This window comes from Pygoscelis adeliae, unplaced genomic scaffold (assembly GCF_000699105.1).
Source record: "Pygoscelis adeliae isolate BGI_AS28 unplaced genomic scaffold, ASM69910v1 Scaffold34, whole genome shotgun sequence".
Taxonomy (NCBI): Eukaryota; Metazoa; Chordata; class Aves; order Sphenisciformes; family Spheniscidae; genus Pygoscelis; species Pygoscelis adeliae.
This window is the reverse complement of record NW_008824658.1, coordinates 6,664,812-6,674,842: the sequence shown is the minus strand read 5'-3', so window position 1 is coordinate 6,674,842 and position 10,031 is coordinate 6,664,812. Positions and strand designations below refer to the sequence as shown.

The 10,031-nt window shown below is 49.3% G+C and overlaps 1 protein-coding gene across 1 annotated transcript in view; it reads right to left on the bottom strand.

Annotated features, from left to right (window-relative positions):
• PDLIM4 (PDZ and LIM domain 4) overlaps positions 1 to 9,445 on the bottom strand; it is a 35,986-nt gene extending 26,541 nt beyond the window's left edge. The window contains exon 1 of the mRNA XM_009322729.1: positions 9,299 to 9,445. Coding sequence (XP_009321004.1) covers positions 9,299 to 9,426 — 128 coding nt within the window. The 5' untranslated portion in view covers positions 9,427 to 9,445. The remainder of the gene's footprint in view (positions 1 to 9,298) is intronic.
• Positions 9,446 to 10,031: the final 586 nt, after the last annotated feature.

Below are 10,031 nucleotides of genomic sequence, written 5' to 3'. Positions count from 1 at the left end.
CAGGAATTATACAAATGCCTTTCAGGGAGAAGGCTTACGTGACCCTGTATGAATCATCTTGACCCTTTCAACACAGGCGCTGGATAGAAAAAGTCCTAAAAACAGTTTCCATTCACGAATGCATCTTCAGTCCTGCCAAGCCAGAGCAGGACGCTGCCACTGTCCAACGATTTTCCATGTGCCTGACCATTTTTTTCCCCCAGAGGTGGCCGGGGGCACGGCTGGGATGCGATCGCCAGCGTGGCTGTCCTCTCCAAGGCTCGGGGCATGAGGGAGCCGCAGGGACCCGGGCAAGGTCCAGCAGGCACATACACAGGCTTTTCTGGATGCTAAGAGGTTGAGTTGGGAGATGGAAACTGCATGAAGTACAAGATAAAGTTTTCAAATGCAAACTATTCTGTTTATCGTCACAATCTGCATATGCATCACTTAATGAAAATAGCTCTTGTTCTGACAGGCACAGATCACTCGCTGCGGCCAAGCATCCTTCGTCGGACTCTGGCCCCTGCCACATACCACATTCAGCTTTGGTTTAATTATCTGCAGAGTCCAAGTTTGAAAAATAAGGAGCATGGTTTTAAGCCAGGAATTCTTGAGGTGATTTTTTACTTTTGGTATTTTACATCTAAACCAGTCAGCATACATAGAATCATAGAATCATTAAGGTTGGAAAAGACCTCTAAGATCATCAAGTCCAACCGTCAAACCTACCTTTCCAAATTCAGGGTCTGATCCAAAGCCCATCAAAAGCAAAGACTCCCACTGGCTTTAACGCACTTTAGATTAATCCCCTGAGGATTTAAGCCTTTTTTGTTCCAAACCACTACTTAGTACTACCATCACAGCTCTTTCAACTGGGAATAACGTACTTTTTCTCATAGCTAGATGCCTTGTTCTGATAAATTCTCTTTACTGTAATTATTTGATTTTAGGCTGGGACAATTCACTTTAAGTCAGTCTTTCCAACTGTTTTCAGTGGGACAAAGGAAACTGTCCTTCCCAGGAATGGCAGCATTCCTAGCAATTCCGACTCGCTTTTTGCCACGATCCAGTGCTGTGTGTATTGCTTCCACATTGAGAATTTCATTGGGAGGCCCAGAACAATGGAAATGCCTAATTACATTGGCAGAGATCATCATTATTATTCCCGTGCTTCTTCCCCTGCATTGAATCAGGCTGATGTGTGCTCACACTGCCGCCGAGAAGGGACAGTTACAACATTCCCCTTTGCTCAGCTCTAGAGCCCACATGCCAGACACAGCCTAAAGGATCCCTGGAGACTTCAATTTGCCAGTAAATAAGAACTGAGATTCAGAAAGCGATTCCCATTGCAGAAGGTAAGAGCGATAGCAGTAAATCCGCTCTGCATTAAGCTACGGCATTCGGCCAGCACTTTCTACTTGGAGCGTCCCAGTTCCCCATACCCCTAAACGAACAAAGATCACACCGTCTGTACCACAAAGCAGTTAAACGTGTGTTTTCCAAGAATCATTATAGGCATCCTCACACTTAATGAAAGACACGGCCAGACTTAGGTTTGCATGTAGAAGCCCATTTGTAGTTAGTGCTTTTAATGATTAAACTCAAGGCTTCACCATCAGTTTTTTAGAGCGACCAAAAGCTCTTGGTATAAGCAAGACAGCCTCGCACAGCATCCAGCGACGGCCCAAGCAAAGCCAGGCTCACCTCAGCCACAGCTTCCACTTGAACTACTCTGAAATTAAGCTGATACGGCACAATTTAGGTTCTATTCGGCACTTTTAAAGGCAAAGCAAAGGAGACTGGGAGAAACACCAGCTTCACCAAAGAGAAATGCAAATTGCATGTTTGATGAGCATTTATGCTTACACAAGGAGATTCCCTCTTTTCCACAGGAACAGCAGAATATGAGGTAACCTGAAATAATTAAGAGGTGACTGCCCAAGAGTGAGATGTCACGGGCAACTACTGCAGAACGGTTGATGCTCTGAGCTCACACCGCAGTCCCGGCTGCGGGAACTTTCACCCCGGTGCCCACGTCCCCCTGCAGCTCCCCCCTCCCAAGACAGGGGAGACGAGCAAGCCCTGGAGCAGCAGGGACCTGGGGGTCAGCACGGCTACCCCAAGCCACCCTGGCAGCAGGTTCACGCTACCAACAGTCAGAGCTTTGTGTTTAGGCAACAGCAAAAACTAATCACACTTTTCTAATGTAACGGGCAAGAGATCAGACATCATGCTCAAATGTTCCGAGTCATTTAATTTACGGCTCAAGGACAGGAAAAGTGTTTTCAGATGTGTTGTAGGGGATTAAAGTCAGCTATGTGGAAATCATTACCCTGCACTAACAACGCTCTACTCTATTTTGATGGCTGCTAGGACAATCCTAAGAAAAATAGCTTGACCTAGGTTAGCGCTAGGCCTTCAACACAGGGCTTCGTGGGAAACAGACCCATTAACAAGACATAACTGAAAAAAAAGTTGCAGACACTTTTTATCCCACGATTTGTTTTCTAAAAGACTCAACATCATTCTCCAAAGATTACTTGCATATGCTCACATATTTTACCAAACTATTTTTTCACCTGGTAATGATCTGCAAGACTTGCTCTCTACATTTGTAGAGCTGCTTTTAAGTTGCAAGAATTCCTGAGTCTTACTGCATTTCTAATTTCTCCATCCCCTTGTAAACCAACATTTAGCACTTGGGAAAGTGCCAGACCGGACCCGGGATGCTGCCGTCTGCTATTGTGCAGCTGCACAGGTGGGAGCGGGCAACAGCTATGCAAACCTCCAGAACAACCCTATCACTGTGTTTCACCCCAACCTGTATAGTCCCTTCGGGGGGTGTGTGTGGAGTGACTCCAGGTTCCTGCCCATCTCCTGAACGCTATTCGCCTCCCGTGATGGCACATCACTACGGCCACGACTGATTTTTATCACTGATATGGCCGTTAGCCTTCTAGGAGCTGGACTGAGTCTAGAAGCAGCTACAGCTGGTAAGTCCCCAGGACTGTGACCCTCGCCGTGATAACCATACGGTGATGGATCCGTCCCTGCAGCCTGACGTAGGGCTTTCACCTGCCGTGCAAGGTGGGCAAGGCTTCGCACAGGCTGGTGAACAGGCACAGGAGCTGAACTCAGCTGAGCACCCCGATGGACCCAGCTCATCCAGGTACGCAAAGGAGAAGCTGCGGGATTTCTCCTCTGTCATTCCTCTCGGCTGAAACCATTGCTGTGTATTGAGGCTCTGGAAAGCTGCCGGTTTTCCCCTCTATTAGTCCTTGAGGAGCTCCAGAGGGGAAGCTGTGATTCACTTTTTCAGTTGTACTTTTACTGGAAACTTGAGAACATCATACATTGTCATCCTTCCCATCTTCCAGCAGTGTGCCTGTGCAGCTCGCAGCAAATGGACCCCGACAAAACCTCCACGAGCTGGGGGAGGCGAAAGGGGGGACTTGGAAGAACATCAGCTACGTGAGGTTCCAGGGACTTCCTTGGGCACCAAATGCATACGTGTTGTGGCTAAATACCAAGATCTCCATACCATGTTTCTGTGAGTAATAATTCACGGGGCTGCTTAACACCCAGGATCTTCTCCAACCAGCTGCCACATACCTGCCCCTACCCTCCCTTGCAGACGCCAGCAAGGCAGGCGAAGCAGTCCCCGTGCTACCTTGGCTCAGGATTCAACAGCTGGGAAGATGACACTGAAACAGGCTGATCTATCATCAGGGCATCCTGAACCGTCCTGCTAAATCTTCATCAGCGCCATCACCACCTCCCCTACCCTCCCTTGCAGACGCCAGCAAGGCAGGCGAAGCAGACCCCGTGCTACCTTGGCTCAGGATTCAACAGCTGGGAAGATGACACTGAAACAGGCTGATCTATCATCAGGGCATCCTGAACCGTCCTGCTAAATCTTCATCAGCGCCATCACCACCTCCCCCGCAGGCCCGGTGCCTACCCACATGAGCATCGGTTACGTAAATCGACCCCTTTCATGAGCTGATGAGGATTTTCCGCCGCTACGTTTTGGAACAGAAGGGCTACTGTGCTGCTTTGCTTTCCACGGTACCGCTGCCCAGAAACAGTCCTGCACATCTCGGGGCAGAAGGCGACCTGACAAAGCCGGGACAAAACACTCACTGACTTCACTGGGGACAGGGGTCTAGCCAAGAAAGGCATTAGAGAATGGGGGTGTGAAGAAAGAGGGAGAACCACCCCAGGAGCACTTAAAGTCCTCGATAAAGGACAGAGTAGAGATTTTTAAAAAGGAAATATATGTTAGTACAGCCTGAGAGTGGGTGCAGCCTCACAGATATCATGCTGAGAGCGCCCTGCATATCGCCGGCTCTGGGCTGCAGGGGACACAGGGGAGCCACGGCCCCAACACACTTAAAGCTGCAACATCCCCTTCCCAGCAGCCTTCCCAATGTGGGCTTGGGGCCAGCTCCTCCAGGAAGGATGCAGCACAAGCCTTCATGCTCCCAGTTGGCAAATGACAAAAGCTTCAGAGAAAGCTTTCGGGCTCGCCTTTCCCCTCTGGCACAGATGGGCAGGTCTGGACAGCGCTGCCAAGGACTTTCCAGCAGTGTGCGTCAGCAAGAACAGCATCGGTGATGCCACGAGTCTCCTGTCCAGCACCCGAGGTCCTTTGGGTGCTCAACCCTCTGTTCTCAAGCAGTGGTTTCAGCAAAGCACAGCTCCAACCCAATTTTATGGCTGCTTTTATTTGAGGCATGACCCGATTTGAAGTAACAAGCCTTCCCTAATAACCAGGGCCATAATCATGAGAGATGTTAACGTTCAAAGGAGCTGGGAAGGCTTTCTTTGAAAGAGAGAAGAAAATACACAGTAGTATGTAAGCAAGAACAGGGCAAGCGGCACTGCCAAGCTGGTTATCTCTGGAACGTAGACTTGTTGTGTGCACTTGCCTGGACGCTGACTGCCTTCCAGGATAAGAAAGGGTTGAGTGAGAGAAATAATGTTGATTTTAATGTGCAAGTACTTGTTCACATGAACATACATCACTACAGAGAATCCAGACGCTATTTATCAAGCCTGCAATTATCTTGGTTTGTGTTGCTGGATCCTTTGTTACTGTTAGAAAACAAAATAGCTTTTCCCACCCAAGGTGACCACTGTCTGGAGACAGAAGGCCCAGGCTCTGGCGGCTTCTCACCATGCTGTGTTTTGCTGCTGATGCCCTCCAGACACTGCCTCCCCCAGCCTCCCCAGGATTACGTAAAAGATCAGATGCAGAGCTGCCCTGAGCCCTGCTTTTCTTTGCAAGCCAACAGCCCACATCTTCAGAGGTACCTCCTCAGCACTGCACCCCCAGCCCCGTCTCCTGCAGGGTTCGTAACTAGTCCAGGGAAACTGGAGCGTCCCACGGAGAGAAAACAAATGTTCCTCCAGTTTCCCAGGAGCTGTCATGCAACTGTGCCAGATACGCTAGGAAACAATGCGGTGCCTTTCTGCCGACACAGCCATGCCGTTTGCACCATGGATCTTTCCTGCTGCCTCAAAACTTCACTTCTCCAGAGGTCCCGGTGGCATTGACACACACTCCCCCCCCAGCTCCCTCCGGAGCCCAGCGCAGCTCCCAGCGAGCAAAGCCACAGCAGATGTGCTTCCCCACGGCTGGCACGGTCCTCCACCCGGCAGAGCCCCGGGGAGGAGCGCTCTGGGTGCTGCTTTCCATTATGGTGTTTGGAAATTACATGTTCACATTTGATCAGAAACTCTCAGTTTTTTTCGTTCCAGACAGACTACGTGAACAGATTCTGCCATGCAGCCAGACAAAAGAAGAGCCATCAAACCCAGTGTGACGTTCCTAATGACAGACTGTGCTAACAATAGATACACCGAGCTACTCGCAGTCCAGCCACACAATCACGCCTGACTACGGCCAAAGTTTGCATCACAACAGAAATCCCGCTAATTTCAGTTGTTCCCTCCCAAGTATAGGGGAGAGATATTGCCTGCACTGCATGAGAAAGTTTTACACACTAGTGGTTTATTCCACCCACGAGCAGTCAGTCTTCCTGGCACTTGTTTCCCCATCAGCATATCCAAATGTCTTAATGAAGCAAATCTGATCAACAGGATAATCAGCATCTCCGCCCATCAAATTCAATGGGCTCTCTGCACCACCAACAACCCTGAAACCCAGACGGGCCACGTCAGTCTTGGGACATCCCGTCAGACTGCACAGTAACTCCCCCTTGTCTTCCCCTGCACATCTTCCCCCCCCATTCCGACTTTCCGACTGCACTTTCTAGTCAAAGGGCATTTACTGACCACAGTTTGAAAACAAAACCAATCTTGTTCTGTATCTCGGTAACACATAATGCCAAGGGTTCACGGAGAAAGGGCACGGGGTGGAAGGAGCCCAAAGGGCACCAGAGGACTGGAAGCCTTTCGCTGCCAGGCTCGCTGCCCAGCTCCCTGCCCTCCCTTGGAACACGCACCCGGCTGGAGGGAGCCTCCTTTGGTAAAACAGAATTAACATCAAATTTCATACGTCTTCAACTAAAGTCCTACCACAAACGAGGTCGTTATTTCAAATGTATTTCAGACAAGCACACTTATTTGAAAAAAATTTCCTTGCGTCGATTTGCAAACTATATTTTGTTGAAGGCGGCGTACAGAGAGGACACTGCTTGGAAAGCATGCTTCTGCCCGAGGGAGAAGACACAAATCCACGCCTCTGCACGCGGGGCTTTCCTGGAGCTCAGCCTCATAGCGGAGTCCAGGGCGCTGATCCGCAGCTATTACAAACAGCAGTTGCTGGACACGCACACAAACCAACAAAATCCCCTGTCACTGCTCCAGGACACGGCTCCCTTGCTAGCACCAGGTCACCCAGCTCTCTGGGAGGCAGGTCCCGGAGCAGGGATCTGCTCGCACCGAGGAGGTAGCGCCAGACACGCTTCCAGCGATGAGTAATGGCTGGGCAGAGTCGTCTGGATCCAACAGGTCACTTGGGAAACAGGAGAGAGATCCAAGAGCCATGTCACTGAGCACTCGCTTTCGGCCAAACTAAAAATAGACCTAATAAAGCGTTACTGGAGCTGCTTCCCTTACTGTAGAAAAAATAAACTATTCAGTTTTTCCTATCAAAAGAAAGGCCACCCCACGGACTTCTCTAGCCATGGCTGAGGTGTGTTTGCTCTTGGGGGAGCCACCTAACCGACCCAACAGTGCAATCTCCTCCCTGAGAGGAGCCACCCCACGCTGAACAGCTCCTCACCGTCACCAGCTCCTGTCTGTTCCTGTCTCGCAGAAGCCTGAGCATTTATTTCTGTCTGACTATAAGGTCTGAGAGCCTTTAAAATCTGCATTTATGAAGACTTTAAGGCCCGACAAAACCACTGCAATCCTCTTGCCTACCCCTCCTGCCTAGCAAAGCCCAGGCCACCTCACCCACGAACCCTGCACCACTGCAAGGCTGCTGGCCATCACCAGCAACATCTGCTATAGAGAATCCACCGCTCCTCTGGGCATGCTGCAAGGTCTCACAGTTAAAGATGTCCACCTTGGTAGGTGTAGTTGGGCAAACCCAACCTGAAGCCGAAGACTCTCCTGCTGCCGTAATTCTTCCACACAGCAGCTTCCAGACCGCCACGAGGTCATTAATGAACATTTCTGCATCTCAGGCAAGCTAAACAGATAGATCATCCTTAACCCCACCAAGGCACATACCACACTGCTGCAAAACCTCTGTCCACTCCTCTCACGATGGAGCAGAGCTGTACCAGTGTGACAGAACCCCTGCCCTGCGTCCGTGCAAGAAGTCACCTCTTAAGAGAAGAGATGAACTTTCACGGAGATAACGCTGACACCGCATACACTGACACGGCAGCTACCACCACCAGTATGGTCACAGCTACCACCAGCAAGATTCAAGCACCACTTCCTAACCACGAGGACCAGGTGGACACCAGCAGAAAGCTGTGCACATACTGCATGCTTCCCACGGAGGAGGAGTACTCGAGGGTCCAATCTCAGCCAACAAACAGACACCAACTGATACCGGTGGCTAAAATGAGGTGTAAGAGTGGGAATTCCGCCCATAAATTCACAGAGTAGAAACCCTCATACATGAGAATAAAATGCTGCCACGCTGCAGGTGAAAGTTGTTTTCAGCAAAACCTCATTCTAACTCCTGATGAAGTTGTTCTGCTGCCAGACCACCTCAGCAGCTGGTAGCTCACCAAAACCTTCTGTCACTACACACAGATTTCCACCTCTTCCAAAGAGAGCTCCACCAGCCTGCGGACAGCCAGGAAGGGAACCCTTGTCCTGCCCTGGGTACAGCCCCCGTTCGGGGTGGAAGACTGTCCAGTCTTCCTAAAACTGCTCCTAATGGAAAGGAAAATGACCATCCTCCTTGGCTATGGGAAATTCTACCTGCATGAAGGGTTTTCTTGTTTTTCTTTTTCCTCTTTCTTTCCTAACGCTGAAGCCACATCATCCCGACGGCACGGGCTGAGCTCGGGGGACTCTGCTTCGGCCGGGCAGCTCGGACACCGCTGTGATGAACCATGAGGAACCAACAAGGCTTTGCTCCATTTACGGCAGCGCTCCTTCCCTGCTGCCCAGGCTTCCAGTCAGAAACTACATGTTTTCCAGGAGAAGTATAAACAGTAAATGATAGCTCTTTATAGCAGGAAATGCCTTTTTAATCTGAAGTGGAAAATCGTATAAACTTATTTAGACCTTTTACAGATAACATTAGTCGTTTGTGAGCCTTATAAGGACCACTCATTTTGACCGGATAATTTGTGATTTGTATTAAGGAACCTTTAGCTACAGAATTCATTCCAGTGGAAAGCAAAAAAACCAAAAACCCCAAGCCTTCGTTTTGCTTTGAAATAGTCTAAAAAAGTTAGTTTGGCAGGACCTTCAAGTGTATATTCATTGAGGAGATGTTTAAGAAAATGATAGGTGGATGTTAATGAAGTGGGAGGCTTCGCCCAAAGGAGATTTCAATCCCAGTGCTACTCTTGCTTGAGTAGGTAAAACCTCCATTGGGTTGAAGGATTCGACCTGGGTCACAGCCTGCACGAGCCTTGCAAGGTGCAAATGATAATCCAGACTTATATAAACGAACTGGACCCACTTACTGTAACAGTGATCTTTTGAAAATAATCTTGTCTCACTGTTTTTAGAGACACAGAACAATTACATGGACCTCGGGGACGCATCAAGAACTGAACCTAAGGACACATCTGCTCCAGGGCCAGCCGCAAGCCTTCTGCGGAAGAGCCAAGCAAAGCTGACACAAGAGCACATCAAACAGAAGAGGACCTACCTGTTCACGGAGAGCAATAGCTGGTCCATGCATGCTTTGATCTTGTTTTGTGCTTCTAGGTGTGTCATGTTCTCCGTGCTCTCTCCGTTAATCGCCAGAATAATATCTCCTGGGCACAGGTTTGCCATGGCTGCTTTACTGCCAGGGTTAATCTAGGCAGGGAAAAATAAAAGGGTTACTTAAAAGAATGCTCGGTTTTAAAAAAGTCCAGTTTCTTGGAATAAGCAGCAGATAAAGGGAATAGTTATTTCTGGAGCAGACACGTGTCTTGCCTACACCAACAGCATCTACCAGAGGTCGGATGTCAGACCCAGGGCTCTTGGGTCAGCCCCAGTTCTCCGAGGGCCATCCTCTACAACAATGCTCTTTTAAATAGAGAGATTTCTGTCAACCCCAGTCACCGTGTGACCAGGTCCTCTCTTCAGATTTGTCTCTGGCTTGAAATAACGCAATACCCTCTTTCAAGAGAGATGCTTTAGACTCCTTTGGCTTGCAGGCCTTAAATCATGCTGTGAGAGTCAATCCCTAAAGAGCACACGCAACCCCCCTCTTTGGCTAAGTACGTAATTAGAAGATGAGCGCAGTCACCCTAATTCCTTCCTGTGGAGAGGTTACGTTTGACATCAGTTTTTCCTGACCGTCATTCAAATGACTTGTCTCTTTCTAGCCCTGCATGGAATACCACGCAGCTCGTTAAGTCTCCACAACTCTTTCCTCCTGGTTTTGCAGGAAT